The 16,632-nt window shown below is 41.4% G+C and overlaps 1 protein-coding gene across 5 annotated transcripts in view; it reads right to left on the reverse strand.

Moving 5' to 3' along the window:
* Window positions 1-16,632, reverse strand: part of MAST2 (microtubule associated serine/threonine kinase 2) — a 172,939-nt gene that overhangs the window by 130,925 nt on the left and 25,382 nt on the right. For 2 of the 5 annotated variants that reach the window (XM_028733611.2, XM_028733606.2), the window contains exons 1-3: window positions 14,042-14,413; window positions 4,546-4,693; window positions 4,145-4,287 (exon numbers count right to left, since the gene is read on the reverse strand). In XM_028733611.2, coding sequence (XP_028589444.2) covers window positions 4,145-4,287; window positions 4,546-4,693; window positions 14,042-14,206 — 456 coding nt within the window. In that variant the 5' untranslated portion in view covers window positions 14,207-14,413. Of the gene's footprint in view, window positions 1-4,144; window positions 4,288-4,545; window positions 4,694-14,041; window positions 14,418-16,632 lie in introns of those variants that run through there. The other 3 variants (XM_028733614.2, XM_028733608.2, XM_028733609.2) reach the window with 3 other exon arrangements.

Genomic DNA, 16,632 nt, shown 5'->3' on the forward strand with positions numbered 1-16,632 from the left:
TACTAGCGGGAAGGTAAACGGCGTTTCAGTGTGCGGCTCTGGCTCGCCAGAGCAGCGATGTCACGCTGGCCACGTGACCCGGAAGTGTCTCCGGACAGCGCTGGCCCCCGGCCTCTTGAGTGAGATGGGCGCACAACCCTAGAGTCTGTCAAGACTGGCCCGTACGGGCAGGGGTACCTTTACCTTTACCTTTACTCTGATTCTCAACAAACATATATCCATACAAAGCTGTCAATAAGATATCTGGGTCGAGGTCATAAAGCACCACCTATGGGATTGAGGGTGAATTCTCTGCCACCACTAGTTAGCACTTCTTAAGAGAAACAGGGTGGAGTGTGGAAGGAGAAACTGAAGGTATTTGGGAGCTTGTAGTTACAGCCATCACTTCCTAAAACTTTCAAAGCAAGTTCATTTTAAATTAAGCAATGGGGAATATCACCTTGTACATTACCTATTGAAGAAGCTGCAAGGTTTGCCCACGCTGAGAAAGTGACTTTCTTTAATGAAAGGTCTTGCTGCATTCAAAACCTAGTGACTTAAGAAAGCCGAACCCAGATTGTCAACTAGGTGATCAAAACCAGCGTCTCTCTAACTCAAAGCCAATGTTTACATGACCAGAAAATCTCCTCAATTTCAAAATCTTGGCTTTAGCTTCTGATTTGTTAGGAGAGAAACAAGCCACAAGCACTGGTTCATAGGTAACACTTAGCGAGTGCTGTGGTTTGTTTCCTCCTAACTCGGAAATGGGAGAAGCAGGGTAGGTGTGATTTGAGCAGTATGTACCAAATGCTGTTTGATCTCAGTAAGTCAAGGTTTGTTTCTTACCACAGCTCACCATTATATACAAAGGGAACAAATGTTGCCTTTCACACAGGTTTCTTCCTCCCAGAACCAAGGAATTTGATTTCATTTTTGCTTTGAAATGTTATAAAAAAGAGTGAGGGAAACCGTAAAATCAAATTGTGTGGTTGCCATGTTCCTGGCTTGTGAAGTGGCCAGTTTTAGCTGATGCTAAGGGCATTGGTTAAGTGGAATGCGTGCAATTTCGCAATTTCAAATAGGTGAGAAATAAATGGGTCTTTATTATGTTAAGGTTTCATGTGAAAAAAGCATGCAATAGAAATATTAAAGAAGGAAAACGAACAAGTCAGAGGATTTTGTACAGACCACAGTCACCCCACTATGGCCAAGACAAACACTGTTCAGTGGTGGACTGCACACTAGGTCTGATACCCCATTATTTCCCTCAGCTGCTTTGTTAGAGTTTAGTAGAAAACAAAAAGCCTACAGGGTAGTTTACAAGGCAGGAAAAATAATTTGCAACGAAGGAAAAATATTCCTTATTAAAATGAAAGGGACTCCCAATGCAAGTGATGGAATCCTTTCTATTCAACCAAGACTTAATTAGACTGTCATTCACCCTTTCAGAATCTCAAGGATAGGACTGTCCTCAGTTGTCTGGAAGCTTCGGATTTCACATTTTCCTTGTGAAAATTTATCATAGAGAGATCACACACCACCGATGCCCTACAGGCTCTGCCACCTCCCTATTATTTTCCAGGCATAAGTCAAGATGCTGGCTGTAACCCACAACCTCATACAGCACATACATGACCACCTTTTGTCCTTTGTACCATCCTCACAGTAAGGTCAACTCAGCAGCAGCAGCTAGTGGCACACTGCTTCTCCCACAACACTAATGACATTGTTGCTGACTGAGATGCTGTGTGGGCAGGGCTGCAGTGAGATTGTGGCTGTGTGGGCACACCAGCAGAGCCAGTCCAAGGCTCACACTGATAATAAGCAGAACAAAATAGAAAAACTGTAAGAACTTTGAGAATAAACTATTCAAGGCAGCTTCTAATACCCAAACTGCGGCCCTCCAGATGTTTTGGCCTACAACTCCCATGATCCCTAGCTAACAGGACCAGTGGTCAGGGATTATTGGAATTGTAGTCCAAAACATCTGGAGGGCCGAAGGTTGGGGGTGCCCGTTCTAATAAAACACATAGGTACTCAAATTATATATTAGAAGATATAGAATTATATATTATAAGGAAATAATAAAACAGGCAGCCCACCCAAAATCAATTTAATATTATCTAAGCATTCCAGTTTTTAACTGCTTATCAGCCCAAGTCATTAAGAAGGACAGAAGAGGAATTTTAAAATAAACTTAGCAAGTGAAAGTATGTTTCTCTCCTTCGCCACTGCATTTCCTCTTTCTTTCTGACAGGAAGAGCTGTTTGACAGTCGAGCAGGCACCCGCAAAAGGTGGTGGACTCTCCTTCCTTGAAGGATTTTAAGCAGAGGTTGCATGGCTCTCTCATGTATGATCTAGCCGAGATTCCTGCACTGCAGGGGGTTGGATTAGATGACCCTCAGAATGATTCTATGACAAACATTCTGATGTTCTTCAGTCTTTGGACTTTAAATTGGCAATCTCCCCCAGTAGATGGCACCATAGCATAATCGACAACTTGTGGTGAATTGCCATGTTCATACTTTAAAATGTCTTTTAATAATGCATATAGGTGAAAAATGTTTTTAAAAGAACTGAGAGTACGCAACATTTTTCATAAGAATTAAACTCAACCTGTTTTCAAAAGCATTAAATGTGCCGGAATTGTATCCTGTGCTATGCATACATTTTTAGCACTAAATCATTGTGCACACAAAACAACTTCCACAAGCACAATGGAACTTCCCTTCCAACTGCACCCCCTCCAAATATGATCCAGAGAATTAGGATACAAGAGGATTTGAAGACTCACTGAAAAAGCAGAAGTCCGTTCATGCAATGTTTGATTCTTCCTTATAGCCCCCAATTATTTAACACTAGTCCATCCAGTGTTCCAAGAAGTACAGCCCCTTATACTGTTACTGTCAATTTACCTATCTTAAATGGCTAAATCATACCTAAATTCCCAAAATTATTATCATTAAGTTTAATAGCCACCAGTGAGACATGCATTATTTAACAGAATGCATCATGAGCGCATAAATAAGTGTCAGCAAACTCCTATTTTCCAGCATGCTAGTGGGTCCACCAAAATTAAACCTGTTCCAAACAGGTCCTTTCGGAGTCTGCAGCAGCACCAATATTGTTTCTATCATAATTAGGCAAGCAAACCTGGTGCACATAATATTACACACCAGGGCAAAACTAGCCTCACAAATCAGTCTAATTGCTGTCTCAAACCTAAATTTTCCATGAAGTCTAGCCATCACAAAAATATCATTCATGTTGTGAACACATCCATGTGAATGACATGCTCTTAGACGGAGCTCTTCGCCCCCTCTCTTTGCCCCCTCTCTTATAGTGTTTTACCCTATGGCAAAGCTTTTATTTTACTGTTTGGACAAGCTTGTGTTTTACTGGATAATTTTCTTTTGAAAATGATTCCTGTTTCATGTGCTGTACTTATATCTATTTTCTTTATATTTTATATCTGAAATATTATTGTATTTTACAGTTTTAATTGTTGTAAGCTGCACTTAGAGGTTGTATATTAAAAAGAAAGAAAGAAGTGGGAAGAGGCATGCCAGGGAGGGCATTATTCACTGCAAAATGGCCAGACTATTGCCACCGCCTTGCACAAAAGTATAGGCCTCTTAAATCCTGGACTGCCCAAGAGTCTAATCCAGATTTAATGTGAGGACCAGACCAATTCTTCCAAGATCCAACGGGTGTCTAAGGACAATGATTGTAAAATGTAATCTGCATCTGGTATGGAGGTTGTTCATCCCTACAAGCCCCATCCTACAAAAGCAGTTTATTTTATTGATTTAATTTATATTCCATGTTACATCCAGGAATTCAAGGTAGCATACATGGTCCCCCCCCCCCCATTCTGACTTCACAGCAATTCTGTGAAGTATGTCAGGCTAAGAGACAGCGATTGGCCCAAGGTCAACCAATGAGCTTCATGGCTGAGAGCGGACTGACCACTCTTGGGATTCTTGGGGCTAGTCCATGGGTAGCAACACAAGATATATATAAATCAAGTATAAATTTGATAATGAAAAGATGAGAAGAACAATCAAAATGGTGACAGATATAAAAGTAAGTCATCCTCTTCTTAAAAACAAAAACAAAAAACAAAACTTTGCTAATGAAATTGTAAAGTGCATCAAAACTTACCAATCCAGCTGTAAGTGAAGGAGCAGACTGTCCCAATGACTGGTTCCTCATGCGGACCAAATTGGATGATTCTCCAGATGGCTGCCATGCTGCCTGGCCCACTCCGCTGTGCATACTAGTGGATAAAGGAAGCAGCTGCTTTCCTTTAATGAAAAAAGCAAAGCAAAACCTTCTTCACTTGGTGGCTCATTAGTTCATTATACAATATTTTTCACACAGAGCGATCAAAAATACTTTTTATGCAACAGCCTTAGATAATACATTTTTAACAATCTTTACCCACAACCAAAACAAAGAAATTCTTGCCCAGGTAAATATACAGTTTGAACTTCTCTGTACCATTAATTTGCTTAACTGTGAAGAAACCTCTAAGCAATTTGATGAATTGCACAAAACTTTACCTGACAATGAGCTGGCCAAACTACCTCTCTGAAGCTTGCAGTCATCTTGACTCAGTTGACGATGGATCTTACTTTTGCCAGCTGAACCAGCTATATCAGGGTTACTAAGCTTCCTGCAGCGCAAAGAAATTGGTTCCGCTGCAAGATTCTGAAACAAAAGACAAAAGAGAACAGGATAAATTTTGATGAGTAAATTACTTATGCACTAACTTCTTGATATATAACTTCAGACTTATCTTGGTTGTTTACTCAGAAGGAGAAGTCCTAAGTTCAGTGCAACTTACTTCCTAAGAAAAATGCTCAGGGCTGCAGCCATAAAATGTTAAAGTTATTATTGCAAGACAAATTATGGCCAAATTTCCTTAATTTGAAAGATGTCATATTTATTGCTTAATTAGACACTTTTTAAAAACTGTTCCCTCATCACTCACAGACAAGCTATGATCTGCAAAGACTTTTCAAGAAATCTCTAGATTCATAAAATTTCATGGGTTGGATCCAGACTTCACCTTCTATATACAGAAAAGGATTCTTCCGTCCATGGCAGGCTTTTAACCTAGCAGAGGAATCCTGTTGGTGGAGAAGGCTCCCAAACTGTTCCAATGGGGCCCCCCATACACTCTGGAAGAGCGTGTGAGGTGGCCCTGAAGGCCACTGGGACAGGAATCTGCAAAAACCAGCTCCTTGTGTTCTCCACCAGCAGGATTGTTGGCCGAGCAACACTCTGGTGAGAATGGTCTGCATCAAATTCCCTGTGTTTACTACAAGAAAGGTTTCAATCTACTTTCTAATAGCAAAATATTCTACTTGCTCGATTTAGAAAAAACCAAAAAAAACTGTAACTAGAACCCATTAAGGGAAACAAAGTTAGAATTCCAAGGTATTTTCATGCTAATTTCACACCAGCAACCTTATTAGAAGCAAGGTACAATCACAGTCACATTATACTATAAATATATTCTTGCCATAAATTCATTAAGATAGATTCATAAAAAGCAGTAAACAAATCCAGTTAGTACCCTACCATTTTAGAGAAAACAGTAAACATCCATTCATATTATAAATGGGCAATAAAGGTTAAAGGGAATTTAAAAACATATCATATAGCATATTTCAGCCAAAGGGACAGCACACACGCTTACAAATACTGCAGCTGTACAGCACGAAGTAGTAGACTGATTTCATGACAAATAAGCAACTAAGGCATGCATAGAACACTGCATAACAGAAAGCAGCCTAGATGATAACAGACACCAGTGCAGATACCTATAGGTGTAGTAGATAAGTATCATGGACTCTTTTAAATCCACTGTATATAGACATGTTCTCTGATACCACCACCAGTGGCTGCCACACGTTTCTCTAGGGAAATCAATTTGACATAACAAGCTTAACTCTTATCCCAAATAAGAACAACTGACATGAGCTATGTCCCCCCTGCCACCACCATACTAAAAACATTACAACTTCCATCAATCAAATGCCCCATATGACAATGTCAACTGTCATGAGCACTAGGCATTTCAAATATATTCAGAAAGGAAAAGGAAGGTAAAAGTGGCACTAAAATGCCTACCTACTTTCCAAGTGAAATCTAAATCTATTACAGTACGTATACACCAGGGACCTGTAGCAATTCACCCTCATTAAAAGTTGACAGAATTAAACTGATAGCATAATTATGCTAAAAGAGAAGGGAAGACAAGAGAAAAGGCAGGCAGGCAGGCTTTCTTCAATGACATACCAGAACAAGTATTTGGTGGCCAACAATGAGAGCAGTGTGCCTTGTAACTCTTTTTGTGTAAAACCTAGACTCTAGGCTGTGGTGAAGTAGAACACAGAAGACACTAATGGATTTCATAACATTACAGTGATTAATATCTGTTAATGCTACAGCCACTTGCCTCTGGAGGGTTTCCTTCCCATTTTGGTAAAATAATGGCAGTGATTCCATGTATCATGTGGCTGACTAGCAATGGAGGGTTCTATCCAATGCTACTCCTACTCAGAGTAGACTCATTTAAATCAATGGACCTAAGTCAGTCATGTTCACCAATTTAAACTGGTCTACTTTGAGTAGGACTAGCATTGAATACAACCCAATAAATTTATATTTCAGACTTAAACTGTGAAATCTGCTTATTAAATGTAAACAGAGATACCTCTTTGGGAAGGCAGAAACACTCTGTGCATGCTGATGACATTTATTTCTGAAGCTCACAATTCTGAATTATGTCTACCCCTGCTCAATTTAAACCACTTAGTATAAGTCATTCCTAGACAGAATAGAATATTGCCTGCACCCTTAGAAGAGTAAATAATTGTTTAGCTTCTACTATATCTCAGGAGGATTTAAAATCTATGAATATTTTATCAAAAGCTTTGAATTTTCATTCGTTCCTTTAAATATGTATATAATTAATTAGAAATAAAAATACTGTTCAATAATATAAGTTAATAAAATTGGGGGGGGGGGGTATTAACTCACTCTTATATATTTAGTTCCATCATATTTTCAGATATAGTCACACTTATTTAGGTAAACAAATAGGGCCATAACAAAGGGCACACAGACCATAAATACACCACTGCCTGTAAGTTCACAATCTGTCCATTAAAAAAAATTGTAAGGTACAGAGTCTCTTTTAAAGCACATGTTAGAATATAGATGCTTCCTCCACAGCACATAATGAGAGTTGTAATTCTGTGCATTTTAATAACATATTCTGTCTGTATTATTTAGTTTTTGCCATGCTAAAACAAGAATACACTGAGGCAGATAATTTAAGAAAATTAAAGTTGAATCCAAAGTAGTGCTTTGTAGAGGTTGCATCAGTGCAAGGATTTCTTATTGCACAACATCACATTCTCTCCTTCTCCCACACCCCCCAGGCATTTCCCCACCCTTCCAGAATAAATCTGGGGAGAAGGCAGGGTGCACACAGGGGGAGGAGAGGGTAGATTCATTGCAAAATCCTTGCACTAACAGTATGTGTGAACTGGATACCACCTGTTAAATCAAAGTCTGGTGTAGTATTTTATCTACAGCAACTTACATGACACACACACACACACACACACACAGCCATCACATTGGGAAGTGGAGATGGGATGGCAGGCAGGCAGGAGGGTCCTAAATTATATCCTGGTAGAAAGGAAAACTGCTGGGGTGGGGCAAAAGTACCCATTCAAAGGGAACCATCTTGTTCCAAGTATCCCCTGGGGGGGGTACGCTTTTGTACCTCCAGGTGCAATTTTCCCCCTAAGCAAATTAACAGGAGAACATCTCCCTTGGTTGACCCTTTCCAGAGAGCCCACTTCTCTGAGATAACTGTCTCTGAGATATCTCTGAGATATTTCTGAGATAACTGCTTCTGGAATGCAAGATCTCCAATGGAGTCCCAAGGGAACCATAAGGGTGGAATTTTGACTTCCCCATAAGTAGTGTTCCAGGTGCAGTGTGTTATACATGGTTCCTCAATCACTGTGCAAAGAAAGGTAAGGTGCATGCACATTTTCCACTTCTGTTTACCTTAATTTGCAAGGTAATTGAACCAGGAGCCTCTTGATTTGCAGCAGAGTTTCACAGCCACTAAATTACACCGGCTCTAGTTAGTAAAAACAGGCCCCCGGAGTAGATCTTTTGAAAATATAACAGCAGGAGTATACAAGAAAGGGGGCCAGCCTTACAGCCAATCTGTTTGGCTGGAGCAGGTAGCAACTGTAACCAGCGGAGGATTTGAGTGGGCAAACTATCCGTCTATGCTGTGCGAGCAAAGCTGCAAAGTAGCTCTTTAAGGATAGAACAGTTACAAGAACTGCACTTTAGGAAAGCACATCATTGTATCAAAATTTCATAATTACGTCAGCTGACACTATGCAAATGTCCCACATCCTAGCAGGGAACTGGATAGTGCAACCTGGATAGGAGCTAGTCGCAAAGGTGAGAACACAGAAGAGGAATCTGACAGGCAGGACTCAACCACTCCTAACTATTTTACTTGCAAGACTAAACTAAAATGGCATCCTGAACTTGCAATATGGAACAGTACCAGTTGATTCTACACCCTTACTATTCAAATTCCCCAACAATCTTTAACTGCCCTAAAATTAGAACAAATCCCCAATGGGAAGCACTTGGCTCTATACTGATAACCCTCAATCTAGCACTTAAAGGGCTGCCAGATCAGATTCTCATTTCCAACACAATACTCCACTGGAGTTGCATAACACTCATTCATTTCACAGTTGTGAAATCCAAGAGTGTGAACAGTACCAGTGCAGAAGTGCCAATCGCATTTGCTGTCCCAACACTGAGAATCAATCTCAATAGACCTGAGGATCCACAGAGACCCTTACGAGAAATTTCAGAGGCTCAAAACTATATGATATATAATTGATATATGCTTTTTTCTGGTCAACATTTTTAAAACCTTCCTAAGCAGAAATACTTACTTTAGTGTGGTTGTGACAACAGTTTCTGGCAAAAAATAAAAACCCCTCAAGAACCAAGTAAGTAAAACTCTGCAAATACAACTGTAGCTCTATATTTAATGCAACTCAAATTAACTTTAAAGTGCAAAACAGTACTGTATGCACATTTAAGATGCTGAAAATGGCTTAAGAATGTTAGTGTATTCTATTACACACACAAAAAAAAACCTTAAGCCTTCAATTTTCTAGCCCCAACTAATAGTTCATTTCAAATTCTTGAGTTCTAGACTTCTTGGTTGTGAAGAAACATGAAAACATGCCAAACCTATGATTCGCTTGAGAAGAGAGGGCATTTTCCGCTTAGCATGCAAAATGACAAAATACCCAGAACTATTAACTGTCATCACAGCCATTTCTATTTAGGACTAAACAGGATTTTTGTGAGCTTGTGAGCTAGGAATGACATTTCATGAGGGGTTTTTTCCCCAAAAAAGCAGTGTACTCTAAGAGGGAACAAGGGAAATTGGGAACCTCCGTAGCCTTGGCAAAACATTTGCAAAAAGAAAAGGAAGATCTTGCTGGCCCCCACTTATTACTGCTATTCCCCTTATTTAAAATGGCTGCTGCAGCTGCTGTAAGGGAAATGACCCCCACCCCAAGACATACAGAACACAAGCTATGTCCTTTCTTGGCAAGAGAAGAGGTGGATCTCACTACAGAATGAAGAAGAACTCCAAACACATCTGTAGCAAATGAAGTAACATTCCCTTCCCTCGTGCTGCCCCCAAATATCACTAAAACCCAGAGCCCCTTTGCAAGGCCCCCTCATCTGGACTCAACCCTACTTCTTAGGGAAAGGACTAGTGTGCCTTACATGCAGAATGTCCCAGGTAGGGCTGAGAGAGAAGCCTGTCTGAACTGCTAGAGCAGAGCTTTCCAAACGTTTCATGTTGGTGACACACTTTTTAGACATGCAGCATTTCGTGACACAGTAATTCAGTTTTGCTAGCAAACAGGAGGTTAAACTAACCCCTTTCCAGCCCTGGGAGGAGCATTTGCACGATACACCTACATGCTGTAGCTAACACACTAATGCGTCGCTACACAGAGTTTGGAAAGCTCTGCCCTAGAGAGCCACTGCTAGTCCATGCAGACAATACTAAGCCAGATGGGCCAGTGTTCTGACTCAGTATAAGGCAGCTTCTGCATCACTATGTCCCTGTGGTTTCTGCAATCATATGCAGCAGTGCAATTAATGTGTAGCTCATCAGCCAATTTCTGAAAGAACTTTGCAGTTACTCTATCCATATTAACCATTACAAAGCCCATTTGTTATCCTTCAGTACTGATCTAATTAAGACAAAGAGTAAATACTTTTGTTCAGTTTTGTTTGGAATTAATTTGCAGGTTCATTTACCACACTACAACGGGAGTGGGGTGGGTGGGGGAGATGGCCCTATTCAACAGGGGCACATGTCCACATGCACCATTGGTGATAACTTGCCTAAAGTCAAATGCTACCGAAAAACTTTCAGCTGCTTGTTCTTCACAGATTATTGCTTTTGTGTGCAGCTGTAGTGTTAAGTGACTTTGCAAAACCTTAACTTAAAAGTAGTCTTATCACAGACACCAAATAAGAGGCTTCCTGCTTTCCACTTCTAATTAAAGTTCTCAGGGTGGCTTCACACAAGGTAACACACAGTACCAATCAATGGATGACTATATGCTATCTCAAAGATCAGGGGCAGCATGTCTCTGGATACCAGATCCTGGGGAACAGCAGGAAGGACTCAAAGTCCTTATGTCCTGCTTGTGGGCTTCTCATAGACAACTGGTTGGCCACTGTGAGAAACAGGAAGCAGAACTAGAATAACCTTTGATCTGATCCAGCAGGGCTGTATAGAAAGCAAGTTACATGAATGCACTCATGCTTCCAAATGTTATTATCCCTTTGGCCAGATGCAACTCCTGCAAGCAAGATGTGCAGGTTATCTTTTTTGATACGACAATTTAGATATATATTCCAAACTTTTTAGTATATTATTATTGATCTCAGAACAGGCCAGAAAGGTTTATGTGTATTTTATATATAAGTAGCAGGTTATCTGTTTATATTGTTGTTGTTATTTAAAATTGTATACCACCCTATATCCATAGATCTCAGGGTGGTACAGAACATAAATCTAACTCCCCTAACTCTTGTGGTTTACTAATTAGGCATACAGGCTATGTGAAGGAAGACCTACCGCACTTCATGAGAGCTAGTATTCACCAAAAAAAACTACAGATAGTTTGAACTACATAGTTTCCTATTTTTTTAAAGTGAGTATCACCAGCCAAACCACTCTTATAAAATCCAGCTGGACTTATCAGGAAGTCTGATTCTTTGCCAATTAATCCAACTGTGTCAGTCATTATACCATGGCAGAGTTTTTTCAGAGGCCCTAGAAGCTGTAGAAAGGATAGGCTTTTTCCCTGCTGTTAACATTTTGGGCTTCATTCTCTCTTTATTTTTTATATTTTGAGACCTCCCCTTTCCATTTTCATATCAATACCAGTTGCTTCCTCTCATACTAATACTCAAGTTGCACACTGCTTGTACAGCTACCCATCTACCAAAACAGATAATGAGCAACAGATTTAATGAAATTACTAAAAACTTTCAGATGCTATTTATTTGGAAAATGTATAGGCTGCTAGACATTTGCAAATATCATACAATACTTCAATGCAAAATATCACACAACAATAAAAAATACAAGAAACAAAGCAGATAAAAGCAGTTTTTCAAAATAAATCTGATGGTGCCCATTAATTACAGGAATGACAGACATGCTCTTCCACAACACTTCAATCATTTTCTTACTATAATGCCCAAAGGGGAGGTGCATCTAACCAAATATGTTGGGAATGTGCATCTGGAAGCTGTGGTCCTTGAAACCTTTAGACATGAACATTCTGTATTTTTGTACATCATCTTCCCTGCAGTCATTAAGAGGAAAGGAATAGTCATTGTGCTATGGAAATGCAAGAACCCTATGAAATATCTAATTAATTGAGTTCAAAAATTGGCAAGTATACAGCAATTTATATACTGCTTAACTTCTCTAAGCCACTCTTCAACACATTCAGCAGTAATCAATGATAACAGGGTAGGCAGCTCAGTGATAAGGCATGATAGTACTCGTCTTCAGACATTGTTAATTAGGGAGAAGTTAACATTTATTTATTTAAATATTTATAGGATGCACTTTCTTATAAAATGTCACAAGGTGGTAGACAACCTAAAAAGACAATCATGTGAAGATTATGTAAAAGGTGCATTGGTGATGTCCTATCTTCACCTCCCTCATCACCATTCAACACTCTCCAACACCTTGGAGGGCAATCTCAGAAGGGTGGTGGGAATGGGTGATTGGCAGATAGCTCATCAACAGGCTCATCACAGCTATCTGCCAATCACCCATTCCCACCACCCTTCTGAGTAATACCCCTCCCCACCTTCTCACTATATAGAAGGATCTGGCAACTTCTGTTTCAGTGTATCTGAAGAAGTGTGCATGCACACGAAAGCTCATACCAAGAACTAACTTAGTTGGTCTTTAAGGTGCTACTGGATTTTTTTTTGTTCTTAACCTGAAACTGTTCTTAACCTGAAGCACCACTTTAGCTAATGGGACCCCTGCTGCCGCTGCACCACCGCTGCACGATTTCTGTTCTCATCCTGAAGCAAAATTCTTAACCAGAGGTAATATTTCTGGGTTAGCAGAGTCTGTAACCTGAAACGTATGTAACCTGAGGTACCACTGTACTCATAAAAGCCCCTGTGCATTTTGAAAATCCAACTTTCCAGTGCTTTACTGCACACACACAGGAAGCTTCCACAAGTACTCTCTGCTTTATGAAGTTGCCCTCCACATATTGGATGATATATATATTTTTTTTGATGGGAGGGAAGTAAGGTAAAGGGACGCCTGAACGTTAGGTCCAGTCGCTACCCTGCTAAACCCTATTGCCCCCTTTGTATGCCACCTCTCTTCAGATGTTACTAATTAGGAGTAAGCTATCAACCATAGCTGGATTCACACATTAGCCTAACTGCCAGTCTGCCACAAGGTATTTGGTGGTGTCTGGCATTGGACCATACATAAGAAATGATAGACAGGCAGGGGCCAATGCTGTAAAAATGCAGCATATAAGCTGCATATGCTGTACATATAAGCACATAGCTAAAAGATCTAATTGAAACTCCTACCCCATAACAGGACCATTTATATGCAGTCTGCACCCTCCTTCCCACCAAACCACTAACAGCAACAGGTGATTAGATCACATTTGGCAAAGTAATGAATTATATAAACTTCCTCAGGATAGCTCCAGATCTCTTTAACTACTAGAGGCAACAAAGGATTGCTCATCCCATGTTCACATATTTTCACATATTCTTATTACAACAAATGATGCAGAGTAGCAAACTGAAGAACACCAGGATGGAATTGAACATGCCTGGCTGCCCCTTGACTAAAATGGTACCTACATGCAATCAAGAAAATAGGCACAAATACAGACTTATGGAAAGTAGGCCATCCAAAAGAATAACCAAAGGTCCAGGCTACTAAAGACAGAATCCCTTTACCATATGCGTAATATTAGTCTGTCAAAGCAACAAAGACCATAAAAATTTAAGAGATCTTTTCACTTTTTACTGGAGCATCAGGAATGATTGCTCGACACCAGTAGCATAGACGATCTTCATTGACTCTCCTGCTGCCCAAAGTACAGTTTAGGAAATACCCCTTCCCCCCAACCCTCTGTGCCTAGAATAGCATACCCTCCCACAACACAGAACCGCTCGTCGTCCACAACGTGACCCTTCTCTCCCCAGTTCTTTTGCAGCGACCAAGTACCAGGGCTGTGAGCATCCCCTGCCCCCCCCCCAAACCCCGCTGTCTGAACATGCCTCCGAAAGCAAAACCGCAAAAGACGCCTCTGGACTCCCCCTTTCGCGGACCTCCAGTTTAAACAGACCCGGAGATAGAAGCACACACTGCAACCGCAGTACCTTCTCGGGCGGTTCCCTGCAGGCTGCGCCAGCCCGACCCGCTTCTTCCGCCTCCTTCCTAGGACCCGCCGCGTCTACGGGGCCCCGGACGGGCTGCTCCATCCTCCTGGGGACCTGAAGAGCCGAGGGCCCCGCTTTGTCCCCCCGGGAGCGGCCCTTCCTCATGATGGGCGGCGGCGGCGGCACTTGCTCAGCGCGGGGGCTCGCAGCCTAAGCAGCCGGCCATGGCTGCGGAGGAGGGCGGCGGGGTTGGCGCTGGGAAGCACCTCAGGCAGCGCAATCTGCCTCCCGCGCGGACATCTCCACTCTCCTGCCAGAGGCGAGCACGCCGGGCACTGCGGCAATCCCGCCCCCTCAGCCACGTATCGCGAGAGGTGGGGCCACCGGCGCGCGAGGGCGTTCTAAGGGGCCGGCGGCGCGTCGGAGACGAAGTAGCGAAGTTCGGCGCGAGGTGGGAGGAGCCACACGGCAGGGGGCGGGGGGACGGAAAGGCGAGGGAAGACGCGTCGCGGAACAGCTTGGAAGGCGAGGGGCGGGGGCGGCGCGCAATGCATGATGGGGTACATGGAGCAGTGCTGTATAAGTGCAAGGCGGCGCAGAAGCCTTTTCGGTGTGCGGCTCCGTAATGGTGCAGAATGATCCATCATCCTGGAGCATCCCCTTGCCCAGCTCCACTTGCCTTCCCCAGAAGGGCAACCCTGCTAAAGAGGGTTGCCCCCAGGTGCCTGGCTAAATGGTGGTAGCTAATTGGTCTTAAATCCAATTCGAATCTGGATTACTTCACTGGTTATAAATTATGGAAATAATGATGGGCAGCCTGTTAACATTTCCCAACTGATATTTGTGACTTCAGCAGCTATACACAGAGTGCTATCAGTGGTTATGCTGCTTTATTAAGATGACATGTTGCCTGTTTCTGATACAACAGCTGGTTTTTTGCCATTGAGCACTGGTGCCAATCTTGTCACAAAGGTACATCCAGAAAGACTCCGTTCCCTAGACTATTTAAGTACATTTTTAAATGTTATATGAAAAGGCAAAGCACTCTAGATTCAGAACAGATTACAGCAGCTTTACTTTGTTCCATATCACTGCCCACTCTGGCCACTCATAAACAATGCAATTTGTAACTTTAAATAGGAAATAAGCCCAATTGAACTTTCAGCGTGGCTTACTAGTACCAAGTAAACATACTCATAGAATTGTGGAGTTGGACCATCTAGTCCAACCCCTTGCAATGCAGAAATCTCAACTAAAGCATCAATGGCATGATATGGCCATACATATCTGGAGTTAAATAAAAACTGAGTTTCTAGGAGGGAAGTGAAACTCCCTTATTTTCCCTGTACTGTAATGTAGCTATATTTAAATGGAAATCTAATAAAAATTGCAGTGATTTTCACAAGGTACAAACTGCTGCCGGAAGGTAGATACTACCAAAGTTCCTTTCATTGACCTCCTGTTGGAGCAATATGATTGTCAGGAACTCAAGCTTAAGCACTATAACCAAGCATTGGCTCCTTTAGAAGCTTCAGGATCCGACTCAGTGCCTCTTTATGCTCTTCCAGATTTGTCATCCTTTTGAATCAGGCTGTTCTCCCCAAGCATGGGGCAAAACAAAGAGCAGCTATGAAATCTTATATTGTGTTCTTGCATAATTGCCTTCTATTTAAATTATTTGGACACCATGTTTTGCTCTTGTGTAGCTCAAAGTCTCTTGGATTTGGGTTTTTTTCTGGAATGACACACACACACACACACACACACACATATTCTAAAACTTAAAAGCTAAGCAAAACAATCCATCAGATATTAGGAAGCAGTGCTTCCCTGCCAAATGTTAGCAGCTTGACCTGGTTTTTAAAGTCATCTTAACTTGTAGTTCGTCAGGGCACAGTGATGAAATTGGACTCTACTTTAATTCTAATGTTTGAAATGGGTTTCCAGGGCAAACATTTGCAAGCTCTTAGAATCTTGGGCAGCTTTACCTTTCAGAAAAACTGGAACTTAAATTCAAGCAGACTTTTTAAAAACTAAAATGAGCAGTGCAATGGTCAAATGCTATTGACAGGTAGTTATAATTATTAATACACTTAATAATAATATCCAGGATGGTGGCGGGGGGGCGGAGCTAGGAAAGATTCACCATCTGGAATCCTGGAAAGCTACTGCCAGTCACTCCAGATGAATTGGATGTACCAATGGTCTGATTCAGTATCAGACAGCTTCCCATAACAGGCCTGCATAACTTGAGTCAAGAGCAGACTACCATTGGCTTGATAAATCTCCTGGTTTTGCTATCTGGCTAGGGCTGCAAAATCAGGCTTTTAGCATCCATATGTTTAAAAAGGGTGTGTGTTCTTAAGCATCTGTCAAGGCAAAAAACTGACTTAAAATATGTTTATGCTGTTTTTCCACAAGCTCAAAGCAGCACAAGTGAGGAATAAACATCACTTAAATCAAACAATGAAACCCCCCAAAAATCATACAATGAAGCCTATACAAAATAACAAAAAATAATAATGGCACCCATTGACTTCCAACTTACTCAATGAATCGCATAGCCCTTGACCAGACATGCCAAAAATTAG

Source organism: Podarcis muralis, chromosome 5 (genome assembly GCF_964188315.1).
Source record: "Podarcis muralis chromosome 5, rPodMur119.hap1.1, whole genome shotgun sequence".
Lineage (NCBI taxonomy): Eukaryota > Metazoa > Chordata > Lepidosauria > Squamata > Lacertidae > Podarcis > Podarcis muralis.